Here is a 16,144-nt window from a genome sequence, read left to right on the forward strand (position 1 = left end):
CTGGTTTTTAAAGACTGCAATAGATTCCTCCCAGAGGACCTGAGGGTGCAGGGCGGATTATATGGAAGAAGGCGATCCCTCAAATAGGTTGGGCCCAAGCCATGTAGGGCTGTAAAGGTTATAACCAACACCTTGTACTGTGCCCGGAAACTAATAGGCAGCCAGTGAAGAGATTTTAAATGGGGGGTATTCAGTCACTCCTAGTTTTTCCAGCAACCAGCCTGGCTGCAATATACAACTAGCCTTTTAAGTGTTTTAACATATGACATTTTATAAATTCCTACCTTTACACAGGTTTCACAGTACTGAGAATCAAATGCTTCTACCAAATCGTAATCCTCCAAGACAACTTTACTTATATTATGCTTATCTGCAAAGGGAAAGACAGGACAATCAAGGCAATAGGTCTGATTATTTATTAACTATACTATTTACATGTGCTGTGTGTCTCTTGCACATGTAAAGAGACCCAAGGCATCTTGCTTTATACAGAGGGGTAGGCCAACCAGCAAGCCAAGAGCAGAATCCAATGAAGGAATGTAAGCAGGTGACATACTTGACTGCTACACTAGTAAGATTTTTCACTTTTAGGGTAAAATAAGGTTTCCATGTACTGTTAATTCTCTGTATTTTCCCACTGCTGCCCCTCAAGCCACCCACAAAAAACAAACACTACTAAAGGCTAGGGGACACTCCAAAAAGATAATGATTGTGGCATGGAGTGCTGCATGAGGGATGGACCTCCATGTGCAAGAATGAGTACCTTCCACTGATTTGTGGGGCATTCTGGATTTGAGGTGCTATATTTATTTATACTAAGGCACAGCATGGGGAAAAATCAGTATCTGCTATATTTAGACTTTTCAACCAGAGGAAGAAGTCAACCTGATGTCCCTACTCACATTTTGACAATGACTTCCTCTCCTGAAATAGAGCAACTAGCGCTATGTTCACTGCAGCTTGGTCTAATAAGGAGTCTTTTTTTCACAGTAGACTGGAAATTACTCAGTAAGGAAAATGCAGCATAGAAGGTTTGATCCAGAGATCTGCCACCAGAAGGTGATATTACCACCACCTCTTTCTCTTCAATGTAGCCCATCCCCCCCACACACACATATTTCAAAGAGCCTGAGTTAAGGGACCCTACTCAGTGCAGCAGAATGCTCTGCGGCAAGATGAGGAGGAATTTCTGTTGGACCATCATTTCCCTACACCAAAGCCAATCTATTCCAACAAAAAACTTTAAGAGAGGCTCTTAAAATGACTGGGTGGGGGGCCTGCCAGTGACTGGAGAAGGCAGGAAACACAGGAAGTCTCCAAATCCAAATCACAAGAAAGAACACTAAATACAAAGTAAGTGGAAGAACAACACATCTGTCCTCCCCCCAAAAAACCCCAGACTAGATCTGAGCAATTTTTAATTAAGACCAGAGTTAACAAGATAATAATTTTAAAATAATAAGATTAAGGACAGGCTCAGGTAAACAGAGAGAATGGAATGCCGGGGGGGGGAGGGGGTTCTTTGGCGAGGGGACGTCCTAAACTTTTTTCCTAAGAACCAATGGATTATAGATTTTTAATTTTATTTTAGAATTAGGAAAAAGACAAATTTTTTATCTATTTACTTCCCCCACACTATTTCTAAACTCTATTTAGCAAAAAGACTTTTATCTAAGGATATTTATAGCAATATGTCATTGCAATTCCTGGTCTTGGCTTCCTTTTCTCAGTCCTTTTTTTGAGAATTAGTACTTTTATATCTGCCTTGGACTACGAAGGACTAAAGGGGACAAAATGTTTATTTTACTAATGTTTTTGTTCTTTTTATTGATTTATCCATCCATCCCACTTCTCATATAAAAAGTTTCTTATAGTTCAATGTTCCTTACAGTTCAAGACCTGTAACCCCATTTGTAACAAGCAATAAAATTTAAATAAGTAAGTTGAGTATGTAATCATTTTCTGAATAAACTCTACTTTCAATATACCAAACAACAGTGTATTTTTATTCCATGTCAGATATGCATATTGCATGTTATGTTCCTAAAATAACATTGCATTTTAAAAAAAAACAACCACATTTTTTCCTATGAAAAACAATTAAAATTTTGTTTTTCTGCCATGGCTTCAAAATTACCAAAAATTCTACATCTCTATGTGACAAGTATTATCCATCTCTCAAGAAACTACTCAATTAACCATTCTGTATACTTACATTCAGCAAAGAAAATTTCTAGGAAAGGCCAACAGTAATTCCCAAGTTTTTCTAATTTCTGTAAAATACCAATGTCATCTGCATATTTGACCCAGTCAAGAGCTTCCACAATACTGAAGATTCTCTATTTAAAATGAAGAAAATATCAGAGTTACTATCCAAGATAGCATTCTGTAAACAAACTGAAATAATCCCTTGCTTATTCATGTTTAGAATACACGTAAACCCTTATCCATCTGTGAGCACTTCATTCGCCCATCTTTAAAGTGCCTGAATCTATGCAAAAGTAATACTTGCATATATTTCACCAACTCAGTGATTCTTAATAAGAAATGCATCACATTCAAGAACAGCAGCAGCTATCAGCTACACTTTCAATTATGAGTAGGGTAATGAATCACCTGTTAAATTTAACTAGGAAGAGAAGTCTTTTAAAAAGCCTTTCAATACTATGTTTGTAGACAGCGTATCTCATCACAATGAAATCTGAATTCTATAATCTAAAAAATCAAGGATTCTTGGATTGATAGATTATTATTATTATTATTAAATTAAATTATTCAGTATATCTACTGAATGGCTGGATTGAAATACTGATTTTCATTGCAATCGTTTTCAAAGAAGTAGCCATATTAATCTCTTGAAACATAAAAAGGAGGAAGGGAGAGAGAAAGAAAAGGAATGTGACAGCATCTGATGTTTATTCATTTAGTTCATGCTAAAATAAAAATCAGTTAATCTTAAAGGTGCTGCCACATTCCCTTTTTTCTCCACCACATTTCATTTTTATGATTTCATTAGAATTCTATTATCATTCTGGGCTCCATTACATCTTGGTTGAAAGTAAATTCTACATAGCAATAAAGACAAAAGTTGTTTAAATATCCTTGCTAAAAATATGTGAAACTCTGACAAATCAGTAAGTCCTCAAGCATTTGAACACACAATTAAACACACTTACATTGTCTATTTCAGTTCCAATTTTCAATATGCCATTGATGAAAAACGGGTCATTCTGAGAGTTGGAGAGAAAGAACAAAAGAATATCAACTACTAACTATTCTCTTTCTCTTGAAGGGTCCTGCCTACAAAGGTACACAGCAGAAAAAGGGCAGGTTGCTTATCTGTAACTGTGATTCTCCAAGTGGCCATCAATGAACTCACACATATGGGTAACCCATGCCTGCATGGGCCATCTTTCGAAATTTCTAAGCTTTCTTTCAACAGTGCCCCCCATTCCACCCACAACTAACAGCCATGATGTGCAGTTCCTACCTAAATACTCTCATTTCCTTTCCTCTGTAGAGGCCAAGATACATAGGAGGAAAACATGATGAGAGGGGAGATGTGGAGAGGGTTGTGTGAAATCACAATGAACACAAGCAGCCTGTTCTTCCTCTTTATTGTCTCTACAACTCACACATATGGGAGTTTTAGTGAGCTCCTCAGGTGGCAGGAGAATGCATCAGACTTGAGCAGCAATGAGGATAACCAGCCCAAACGCATAATCAGACTTTGCCCTAAAGTGCCTGACAAAGATCAGAGGTTGAAACCAGGCAGCCTCCCACTGTTGTTACTGCAATGATGCTCTTGCCAGGAAGGCAGGGGAAGCTGCAACTGCTCTTGCCATGTGCCTTGGATATGTGTTGGCAAGGGCTTGTGTATCAGTCAATAAGACAAGATAATAGTGGAGAAAAGCCATTGAGAAATGTGCTGTGAAGAGGCCCATTGTCCACGATATTGTGTTCTATAACTGACAAAACTTTCCTAAAAGCTTCGGAGTGATCAATATGAAATAGAAATTCAGCAAACCAAGGTTGCCTGAGCCACCAAAGCACATGAGGAAGCAGTCACCTCCCTCTTCCCAAATCTTTGTGAGTATTCTCACAAGACAGACTAGAGGAGAGGCAAGTAACATGTCTCCCAATGTACCCACTCAATAACAGTCTCAAGCACAGTCTCAAGAGTGTAGATTGTTTCTCTTGTTTGCAAATCCTGGTTGTATGACCCCAGTATCAAAGATCCAATATAGAACGTGAGGGAAGACTAGATATGTGACAGAGACAATAACCTGCTGAAGGTGTCAACTATGACACTATCTGTCCCCAGTACATGGACTATTTTGGGTTGACATCTATATGTATGTACAAGTACCAGAGAAGCATGGCAAAGTCAAGCAAGGGTATTTAAGTGAGTGCCACCTTGCTTGTTCAAGTGGAAAAAAATTATGTTGTTAAACATAGGATCCTTGCAGAAGGGACCCAAAGACTCTGAATGTCTGGCCTAATGAAAGCACAAAAGGCTTGTGTTATAGTAGTGAAGGAAGAGGCTGTGAAAAGGAAGCAGACTCAGGGCCTGTATAGACTGGTACAAAGCACCAGCCTGTGGGTGGGATTAGGGCACAGCATCTGCACACTGCATGCCATAACCCCACCCCAGGGTGCCATGATGATGCCCCTCCGGTGCTGCGTTCAAACAGTGCAGCACCAAAGGGGTGTAATGAAGCTGTGCCTTTGCGGCTATGCCGCCCCTTCGAGGGGACTTTTTGTGGCTCCTTTTTGCGCTCTACGGAGGCCAGATCAGGGCTGCAGCATGGGGTTGCTGTGACCCCGATCCAGCCAGTGATCCCGATCCAGTGACCAGTGCTCCCGATCCGGCCAGTAAACAGGCAGCTTCATGCTGCCCATCTTGACAGCCCTATAGTCTCCATCAATCAACAAACAGTCTTGGGGATGGTTGGCAATAGTATTGTCTGTCACGGTCCTGATCCTCCTGGTATCTTTGCAGAGTGAACTCTGGTCGATACTGATCATGGGACCGATCAGTCCCAACCCGATGGAGGATGCAGTCAATACTCTCTATAGTAGCCAGAGCCTGGTTCCTGCTAGGAATATTTATCCTGAAGCAGAAGGGCAGATAGATAACGATGTGGTCTGTCCATTGCTGAATACACCAGTAACCTGCCAGGAGAACTTGAATGATGTGAGGCTATGGAATGGTAGCCTGGAGTCAAAGACCATTCAAAGCCTGAAGACACTCTCATGACAGTCAATAACCAGTCAAAGAACCCACTTTCTCAGGATAAGTCTTCCTTGAGGTACGTTAGATAAGGTACTGAGGATCTTTGAAGTGATAAGTCTGAAACATCAGATCCATGAGTAATCAAAGGTATAGATCAAAGAATAGCAGGAAAGATAGGGACCACTGGTCTACAGTACAGAGAAGCTGAATCACAGTAGGATGAGATGAAGATTTCTGTTTCTTCTGTGTCATATTCAAAGAAACTTCCTTGATCATCTTATGCTTCTTAGCTTTCCTTTAGAGATCTGTTGATCTACGCAGGGTAAATGGGTTTGTCAAGACACCTGGATGATCCTCTCTATCTGGTTGTTCTTTTCTATCAGATGAACCTGGTTGAGCCTGTGAACCCTGGTTGATCCCACTTATCCAATACAGTATCATGGCACATGGGAGAGTTCAATACCATCATGTGCCTCCAAGGAGCACTCAGTACCATGTTCCATCGATTCGGAGGGTACAAAAATGATGGTAGTACAAGCCATAAAGAGTGACGTATTTTATGCAGTGTGTGCAGAGGTCTTGACAGCCAACTCCCAGAGGAGTGCTTTCAGTTGTGAAGCCCTGATACAGCGAGCTTGTTGGAGAATGCCCAACAATGCAATCACTTCTCAATAATATGAGCCTTCCCTAGACACAGCAGGCATCTAGAGTGCCTGTCAGTCTGGGAAATCTTCTTCATGCACCCAAGATACTTTGTAAATAAAGTCTTAGATGCCATAAGCCTACAGATGGGGCCAGAACAAGAAACTTCCGATAAAGCAACAAGTTGTAGCAATAATCATAAGGCAAAAAGCAAAAACAATACTGAAAGAAAGGGAGAGAAAAAAAGTCTAGTTCACTAGTGGAGACACGTTCCCTATGATCCAACTGCAACAAAGGAGAGTCACTGAAATGATACAAGTGAGGACTGCATAGAGCACAGGTAGGGGCTGCCACTTAAAAAATATGTAGTTCAAGAAGTTTCCAAGATGAACTATGGAGGCATAAATTACCCACATGTGTGATTCATAGACACCATGAAAAACATGACTCTGGACTGACTACAGAAGTTTCATTATTACAAGCAATACAGCAAAACATAATTCAATTGTCTTCTGTTCTCTTTCCATCTTCAAAAATAAATCCATTATATTAGACAACAGTTAGCTTACAATCAACAGCAGCAAATGTTATGGAAGACACTATGTGATATCAAACATGTGGCTGTACAACAGGGGTGGAGAACAGGTAGCCCCCCCCCCCATAGTGGTTAGAGTACAACTTCCATCTACTCTTATCAGTATAATGGTGAGAGTGATGAAAACCACTATTCAAAACCACCTGTGAAGTATTCCACTCTACAGTACCAGTAATTATCCCTTCAACTGAGTTTGGGGCAGTATCAGATGCTGGACTTCAACTGGCAATAACGAACAATCAAGGGAATAAGTAACCTCCCCAATAACTTGTTCTAAAGGGCTGGAAATTCTTCTGGAGCTGGTTCTGAGGAAGACACAAGGACTGTGGAAGGATAGAACCAGATCCTTGAACCTTCTAAGGCCTGCTGCGACCAATTTAACAACTTCTTCGCGGATAAAACCTCTCGGATAAGCGAAGGTCTTAACGCTGGCATTGGAGCAGAACCTAGGGTAGAGGCGTCCAGAGCCTCCGTGGACTCCATTATACTGGATCAGTTTGAGTTGGTGAGTACCGATGATGTGGACAAGATCCTCGGAAGTGTTCGGAAGACAACCTGCTCTCTCGATCCCTGTCCCTCATGGTTAGCAGCGCAGGGGGGACCGGCAGCAACTTCGTTGCTGCGACGGACTATTAATACATCTTTGAGGGAAGGGCAATTTCCATCTGAATTAAAATTGGCCATCGTAAAACCTTTGTTAAAAAAGCCCTCCCTCGACCCCCTGGTACACAATAATTATCGGCCAGTTTCGCTGCTGCCATTTTTGGGGAAGGTGATAGAGAGGGCGGTTGCAATCCAGCTTCAGTCGGTCTTGGATGAAACGGATTATCTGGACCCATTTCAAACTGGCTTTCGGGCGGGTTACGGGGTTGAGACGGCCATGGTCGCCTTGGTCGATGATCTCCGTCTGGGCATCGACAGGGGAAGCGTGTCCCTGTTGGTGCTCTTGGACATCTCAGCGGCTTTCGATACCATAGACCATGGTATCCTTCTGGAGCGCCTGGCTGAGGTGGGTATCGGGGGCACTGCGCTCCAGTGGTTCCGGTCCTACCTCTCCGGGAGGTTCCAGATGGTGCAGCTGGGAGACGTGTGCTCCGATAAGAGGGCCCTCACAACTGGGGTCCCTCAAGGAGCCATTCTGTCTCCCATGCTATTTAACATTTACATGAAACCGCTGGGAGAGATCATCCGGAGACATGGGGCGCGGGGTTATCAGTACGCTGATGACACCCAAATAGTTTTCTCTATGTCTCCGACTGATGCAGTGACCGAGGATGGCGTCTCTCCTCTTGTGGCATGCCTGGAGTCAGTAATGGGCTGGATGAGGAAAAACCGACTCAGCCTGAATCCAGAGAAAACGGAGGTACTCGTGATAGGTTCCCCTGGCCCAGGAATGGCGGTAGTTCCACCTGTCCTGAACGGGATCACGCTTCCCGTGATGGACTCCGTGCGCAGTCTGGGGGTGCTTCTTGATTCGTCGCTTCACCTTACATCTCAGGTGAATGCGACGGTCAGGAACACCTGTTACCAGCTTCGGCTTATTCGCCAGCTGTGCCCATACCTGGCCCAGAGGGACTTAGAAACGGTGGTACATGCTCTGGTAACCTCTAGATTGGATTTCTGCAACGCGCTCTACATGGGGCAACCCTTGTATCATACCCGGAAGCTACAGCTGGTACAGAACATGGCGGCCAGGCTGGTCACTGGTACTTCCAGGACCAGCCACATAACACCGGTGCTCAAAGACCTGCACTGGCTGCCTATTCGCTTCCGGGCACAGTACAAGGTGTTGGTGATTACCTATAAAGCCCTACATGGCTTGGGCCCAGGATACCTGAAGGACCGCCTCTCCCCATACATTCCGCCCCGCACCCTCAGAACTTCTGGGCAGCAATTACTTAGGGTACCTGGGGCTAAACTCTCCTCGACATCGAGGAGGATGTATTCCATCGTTGCCCCGACCCTTTGGAACACGCTGCCCACAGAGCTCCGCTCGGCCACCTCCCTGGCTCAGTTTAGGAGGGAGTTAAAGACCCTCCTATTTCGAACTGCATTCCCCGAATGAAGTCCTAGATGGCCTCTCTCTCTTGCTGACGGCAATTTGGAGAGCTGACCGGGGGTTTTATGATTGTTTTTAAAATGTTTTACTGTATGTATTATTTGTATTATGTTGTTCACCGCCCTGATCAATGGAAGGGCGGTATATAAATAAAAGTTTTATTATTATTATTATTATTATTATTATTATTATAGCGAGAGAAACTTCCATTGTCCTAGTCTGCAGTGCTAGTATGACACTGCATTTAGATGTTAAGAGAGCAAGTAAAGTTTCAGCTATCAGCTAAAGAACTGTTTAAAATTCACTGAAATAGACACTAACAACTCTCATACTACTTATTCTGATAGCTTATAATTAATATTAATATTAATTGTTAAGATTACATAAAATATACAACACAATAAGGACTCACCGCAAACTTTTTGGCTATATCAGTAACATCTTCTAAAGTCTCAATTTGATACAGTCTTTCCAAATTCAATTCACCAAACTGACAATCACTTAAATAAAGAGATCTATAGTAAGTATTATTTTTATACAACAATAAAAAATAAGCAAGCACTTAAAATAAACTATGTAAAAACAAATTCTGGCAAAAACTCAATCCTGTTAATCAAATATATTTGAGCTAGAAACTACAGATATTTGTAATATTTTTAACACAATAAACATCTACAATAATCTAATAGTGCAGTCCTGAGAGTGTTTACATAGAAGTACAGCTTGAATATCCCTTATCCAGAACTCTGAAATCCAAAAGATCCCAAAAATATCCACATGGGTGGTTAAGATAGAAATACCTTTGCTTTCTGATGGATCGGTATACACAAACTTTGTTTAATACATAATTTTTTTAAAATATTGCATATAAAATTAATTTCCAGTTATGTGTATATGGTACATATATACAAAACAAAATTTAAAATAATTCTGGTCCCAAACATTTCAGATAAGGGAAATTCAACTTGTACATCCAACTGAGTTATGAGGTACTTACTTGCTAGTAAAGTGTTTTAGGACTTAAGTCAATGCTCTTGGGTTTCCCTATAACTGTCTTTCCCAATCTCATAACTCCCAGATGTGCTAGACCAGTGTTCCCATATTCCACAGTCAAGGGCCTTGTTAGGTGAAGATGGGTTATATTTCAACATATACAGAAAGAACCAAGTTAGGGAGAGCATCAGGCTGAGTAGATTCCCAGTTTCACTCTGCATAACCTAAGCCACTTCATTTATTATTGCTTTCCTTGTGACGTTTTTTAACATTGCTACTATTTTTGTCACCTCTTTGTATGATGGAAAAGAAAAGTCTTCTATATTTAGGCCTTCAAATCAAAGTGCAAAATAATTATTTAGTATATATAAATATAATTCCAGTTACCTGGGATCATGACATTTTTTGGTGTGATTACACTGAGGAACAAACAGAAGTGGTCTGAATGTGCATATTTTAATCACATCACAATATTTACGCAATTCATGAATCGGCTTGCTACACCATATTTTACAGATATCACCTGTAGGAAAAAGAGTTGGGGAGATAAAGAAGGGGATCCAAAATAAGGTGGCAATTCTGGAAGACGTGCACCAGCGCTACAAAATTAACACTCTTATGCTACCCTACTGTAGTTCAGCAGAGCAAGACACAGGACTTAACTATTAAATGTGATAAAACAAGCAAAAAACAAAACAAAATAAAACCTAAAATCCTGTTGGACAATCCTTTCACTGGGTCTGATCAAAATGCTCAGATAACCATCAGACCTCCTGGACCAGATATTGTAACCATAAGATCTTCAAAATAAAAAGTGCAAACAGGGTGAATTAGTCACTGACTAGCTAAGATCCAATTACACTAAGCATTCTGGACAAAGCAGCAACCAACCCACACGTCTCAAAAACACAAAGAATAGCTGTAATTCAGAACAAGGCATTTTCCTTAAATAGAAAGTGTCATGCCTCCAGAGCATCTTTGATGCTCTTGAGACATATATTTAGTTAAGATTATATTAGGTTTTGTATGTATTAGTTTAGAAGGGAAAATAGAGATCTACAGCTTTAAGAAAGACCAGGATTGTGGGAAATCCCAGGGTCTCTTACTGTCTCCCTCTAGCTAAGTTTCAGTGTGTAGTAAGATTTCAGCCAAGTCAGACCTGGAGAGAGTATTTTCCTTTGACAAAAAGATAAGTCCACAAAGGAAGAAAGATAGTCCTCAAAGAAAGATAGAATACATCAAGAAGAGAGCAAGGTATTTAGAAAGGACTATAGTAAGAAAAAGAAGAAATCAGTTTTGTGTTATTTGTGTTATATCCAGTAAAGCTTTTAAAAAAACTTTAGAAATTTGTGGACAAGTCTTTTGTTCTGGCTGTGTTCCCGAGAGCCAGAGGCCTTACTACACCCAAAGTCCATAGCATTGCTCTTGGGACAAAACAGAAAGGCATACTCTAGATGACAAAACTTTCTTACTAACATGTATTGTCATCTTACATACCTGTTTTATATCTCTTTGAAGAACACTTTGTGAATTGTGTTTGACCCTAGAAAACAGATATTGATAATTACAGTATGAAAGCAGAAAATATAATGCAAAGGTTAAAAACGTGTCACACTCAAGCAACAGTGAGCAATCAGATACAAAAGCAGATTTTGAAAACAAAGAAAAGGTACCAAGTATCAAAATGTGTTTTCTGTGTGTGTGTGTGTGTGTGTGTGTGTGTACAGAGCCTCCTCCCACCAATTGTTTTTTTTAAGCAGGCTGAGAGTTGGCTTTGTACTCTGAAAAGCATTTTGCATCTTACTAAGGCAAGCTGCATTTCCTTTCACCATAGGAACAGAAGGACCTTGCTACCGAAGACAGACAGAATCGCAGCAAAAAGATGTGTCAACTCTTTTCCTATGGAGTGATAAAACAGTCTATGACACAACAATCAAAAAGTGCTGGTACTAAAAAAAATAATTTTGAATAAGTAAAAGGGATGGAAAACAGAAAAAAACTAAAAAAGAGATCCTCAGGTATTGCTGGGAACCAGCTTATGATAACATACTGTAGCTCAAAACATTTTTCAGACAACCCCTTGTTAAGCAAGCAATATACAGCTGTTACCTTGAACAGACTGAGTATTCCACGAATTCTTATTTCAAAAGCACTAGCTTACAGCATACCATAGTTAACTGCTTCTTAGTACCTGCTGAGATTCTCCTTTGCCTTCTTCCTTGCAGATGAATCCACATAGGGGTTAAGCAGACTGGCAGTTTGGAGTGGCCAGAGCCCACTCCAGCCCCAGTCGCCGCCCCCCCCCCCCCCCATTGGTGCAGGACTGTGGAAACCAAATGCCACGGTCCTGAATGGGCCACCGGCAAGAAGCAGTTTTTTTGTGCTCCTTTTGCTGACAGCCCAGGCCATCTTAGGCAGCCATGGCACAGCTGCAGCCTGATCTGGGGGCATGCATCATCTCAACGCCACACCCCCATTATCAGCCCAAAACCAGTGCTTTTGGCCCGTGTGTTTCATGCCTAAAAGAACATTATCAGCAGTCCTTTCCTGCAGTATGAACTTGTAACTCTTTAAATTCAAAACGAACAAGGTATTTATTACAAAGTTTCATAGTATGCCTTTTGCCTGTGGCCAAACTTCTTTTAAATACCTTTCAAATACAAACATGTCTTTGAGGCATGACCATTTCAAATGAGCAATGTAAAATTGCACTGGTTTTATGTTACTCCATGTGTACCACAACTAGCAAATGTCAGCAGGTAGCAAATAACCCCTAGGTATTATTAACTCACTTACCAATTCACAACATGGTCTAATATAAGTACTATAAAATGCAACTCGATTGAAATCTTCAAACGTAGGATTTTCCATACTGCATGATCCTGAAAACAAAAACAATTTAAAATCATGGGGGGACAGATTAACACAGAGACACACAAAATGGTTATACCTCAATATTTTGATACAAGTTTAAAAGAGGAAAAGATATATTTTCTTGCAAGAATAAAACTCAAATAATTAAAGCACAGATATTACAATTAATTTGTTTCAGATACTGAAAAACTACATATGTTACACTAATTTACATTACTCTTCTGTCAACAAATTTTTTTATGGTAGAGCAAGGGTAAACATATGCCATCAATCCTTGTCAACGTAGCCACTGCTGAGGGATGCTGGGAGCGGCAGTTGTGTCTGGAAAGCCACAAACTGTCCACTCCTGAAGCAAAGGAATCTCTTTGCCCAACATATGATCTAATGACAAAAGAATAATTTCTGCTTAGGAACATATACAGAAACCAACGTATATACTCTTATTGTATAAATGCCAAAGAAAGCTTAATCAAGCTGCACAGGGAAATATTTTTCAATTGAATTCTGAGGCACTGACATTCAATATTTTATCAGTTTTCATACTACACAGCTAAAGGTCACAGCACTGTGTCTGAAGGACTGACAAACAAAGCTTTCAAGACTATCATTTCAGAAATAAACCACTAAGAAACATGAGAAATTTTATTGTTTTTAGAAGACATGCCAACATAAGCCAGAATACAATGTAAGAGTTATGCTACAACTTTCCAAACCTTGTGTGAGGAAGCATCCAGTGCCTCCTTTTGCATGTATTTACATGCCATCTTAAAGGGGAGGCAGAGGTGCAGCCAATGTGCTGACTTTATCTACTGGATATCTTGTAAAAGCAGGCTTTAAACAAAGACCAAAGAGAAAGGAAAAACTACAGAAAACAAGATGTACAGTTGATCTGTTGTTCATACCTTTCAGGCATAGCTCAACCCCTCCTTCCAAAACATATAAACTGAAATGGCTACTGTTGGTTTAAAACATAGGAACTACCCAGGCCAATTGTCACCCAGTGACTACATCCTCACAGGATCTAGCATAAGTGCACTGGTTGGATGATTCACTCTGCCAGCATTATAACGGATCACAGGCAATGTCTTCAAGTAATTACAAAAAATCACTCAATCTGACCTATTAGTACAGGCATATCTCAGTTAACAAAACCTCTGACAACAAAGTTCCTTTTTACAAAGCCTTTTTATGACAGGCCACACAGCCCTTTTTCCTTCTTGTCCTCTGTCTAGCTTGATGCATTTGAGAAGATAGCCAAGGAGGGCTGGAGAAAAATAGCAGTGTATCTGCCATAAACAATGCGATAAAGCTTGAGCTGGAGACAAAATTCTTGCTGTTTATATATTTTTAATATTTACAATCAAATGAAGGTAACAACTTTTTCAGATTAGTTTTACAGTTTATCAAAAAATACTTATTAGGTTATACTGTTAGAAACACGTCACAAGTAGATAATTATGATGACTTTTGGACAAGTTTTCTGCTGTGCTTTACTGGGAGAAGAAAAATAATCATTACCTTAACCATAACAATTTAAATACAGTAGCCTCTCCCAATTCATGAGGGATCCATTCCAGACCGCCACTCCTCACGAAAATGGAGGCTCACAAATATTCAAATCCCATTGAAAATAATGGTGAGCATGCCTGAGTGGGGCTGCGTGTGGGCGTGTGCCGCCACTTTGTCCCTCCGGCAAAGAGCAGGACCACAGACTCCCAAGTCCGCAAAATGGGAGGGACAACTTAGTTTAATTTAATGAAAACAATAATCCAAAAAACATGGGGAATGTTCTGCTCAAATTTTACTTCTTGCCCCTCCTCCTCCTCACACTTAGCTTCTTCTGCAGGTCTATTCCTCTCCCAGATTCCCAATAATCTGCTCGCTTAATGTTTGAAACTCAGCACTTAAGAGCTAATGTATTGATTCCATGTACATAGATCTTCAAAACAACAAGGGAATTGGGATCTCTGCAGACACAAGTTCGGCTTTGAGAACTGTAAAAGTAATCATCTGTTGTAATATCCTCCAGACAGAAAAACTGCCCAATGATCTTAAAGAAACTTCTCCAAGGGCATGACACCATGAATGGATTAATGGAATTCATCTACCAAAAAAATTAAACATGGCATGAAAATACATTCTCATGCTACTTAATTAAAAACTAATCCCAGTTTCCTAATGAATAGCCTTTGGACCACAATGGATCTTAAACAGAAAACTATCTTTAGATAAGATTTTTATTTTATTTTTTAAAATTAATTTTTACCCGCACAGATCCTTAGCAGGCTTTTAAAAAGCATACCGTAGATGTATAAACTTGCCCGTCAAAATGGAAAAGGTAAGAAGAGAAGAGGCGGGTGAAAGGGGCCCAGAATCCCTGGCTGCACAGAGGAAGAGGCTCTCAAATGGTCTCTAGAAGATTTAAAATGTTTTTGCAGGAACTGTTTTGAACTGCATTGTGTTAAATCTGCTGCACCTTGCCTTGAGTCCCTAAATGAGGAGAAAGGCGGGATATTAGCTCAATGCTAGGAATTCTGGGAACTGTAGTTTTCTCAGACATTTCAACTTCCCTGTCAGAGAGCTGCTGTGTGCCACAACAAATTATAGTTCCCAGAATTCCCTAGCACTGAGCCAAGGCAGTTAAAAGAGGGAGTCAAACTGGGTTATTCCTGCTGTGCGGATACAGGCTAAGATATATTACAATTAGAACATATACAATATATCGCAAAACGCTATATAAAATATATCATAAAATGAAATAAGAAGATACGTAACAAATGTACAGTGATATGAAACTGTCTTTTGTAGTGGAGCTATTTTACTCCCTTTCACTAATTTAGCATTAAGGTTTCTGCAATGTGGCTGCATCCAGAGGATCTGGTGCCTTCAGGGACTGGGCAGCATGTCACCCGGGAGGTCCCCAAAGTGTGCCCTTGAACAAGGGATTTGGGACTTCAGCTCCCAGGAGCCTCAGCCATGTTGGCCAATAGCCTGGGACTCTGGGAGCTGAAGTCCAAAATCCCTCAAAGAGCACAATTCGGGGGCCACTGGACTAGAAGATAGGTCCAAAACGCACTGCGGGAATAATCCAGTTTGAGACCGCTTTAACCGCCCTTGGGCGCAGTGCTAGGGGATCCTGGGGATTGTAGTTTCTTGTGGCACCGGAGCTCTCTATAGAGAGAAGGCTAAATGTCTCACAAAGCAACACTTCCCAGGATTCCCTAGCACTGAGCCAGGGCAGTTAAAGCGCTCTCGAACTGGATCATTCCTGCAGTGTGTTTCGCACTCCCAAAAAGGGCGGGAGAAGCAAGGAAGGGTTTCACGGGAAATGTCACCCGCTGCGCCACCGCCCTCCCTGGCCCTGCCTAAGCGAAGGAAGGAAGGAAGGAAGGAAAGGAGGGAGGCCTCTCCTCCAGGCAGCGCCGGCCTCGAAGGGGGGAAAGAGGACCCCCAGCTCCGCCGAGCTCCACCGGGCCCCGCCGTTCCTGAGGAGAGGGACCCAGCCGCTGCCCCGCCTCACCAGCCAAACCGCCGCGCCTCCACCTCTTCTGCTGCTGCCTCTGATGCTGCAGGGCCTCGTCAGCACCGTCCAGCCCGCCTCCGACTCGCCGCGCCTCCTCATTGGCCGCCCGCTGAGATGACGTCACGCCTCCGAACCCTCACAACGCCACGACTCCGCCCACTTCCTCCCTCTCTTCCGCCATAGAGGACAGTCAGAGACGCCGGACTACAACTCCCACAAGCC

The 16,144-nt window shown here is 41.5% G+C and overlaps 1 protein-coding gene across 1 annotated transcript in view; it reads right to left on the reverse strand.

Annotated features, from left to right (window-relative positions):
• TTC3 (tetratricopeptide repeat domain 3) overlaps positions 1-12,396 on the reverse strand; it is a 96,454-nt gene extending 84,058 nt beyond the window's left edge. Inside the window, exons 1-7 of the mRNA XM_089508432.1 lie at positions 12,322-12,396; positions 11,023-11,068; positions 9,913-10,048; positions 8,945-9,032; positions 3,177-3,230; positions 2,216-2,339; positions 285-370 (exon numbers count right to left, since the gene is read on the reverse strand). Coding sequence (XP_089364558.1) covers positions 285-370; positions 2,216-2,339; positions 3,177-3,230; positions 8,945-9,032; positions 9,913-10,048; positions 11,023-11,068; positions 12,322-12,396 — 609 coding nt within the window. The remainder of the gene's footprint in view (positions 1-284; positions 371-2,215; positions 2,340-3,176; positions 3,231-8,944; positions 9,033-9,912; positions 10,049-11,022; positions 11,069-12,321) is intronic.
• Between the last annotated feature and the right edge of the window lie 3,748 nt (positions 12,397-16,144).

This window comes from Sceloporus occidentalis, unplaced genomic scaffold, assembly GCF_023333645.1.
Source record: "Sceloporus occidentalis isolate IW3139 unplaced genomic scaffold, rSceOcc1.0.p SCAF_2, whole genome shotgun sequence".
Classification (NCBI taxonomy): domain Eukaryota; kingdom Metazoa; phylum Chordata; class Lepidosauria; order Squamata; family Phrynosomatidae; genus Sceloporus; species Sceloporus occidentalis.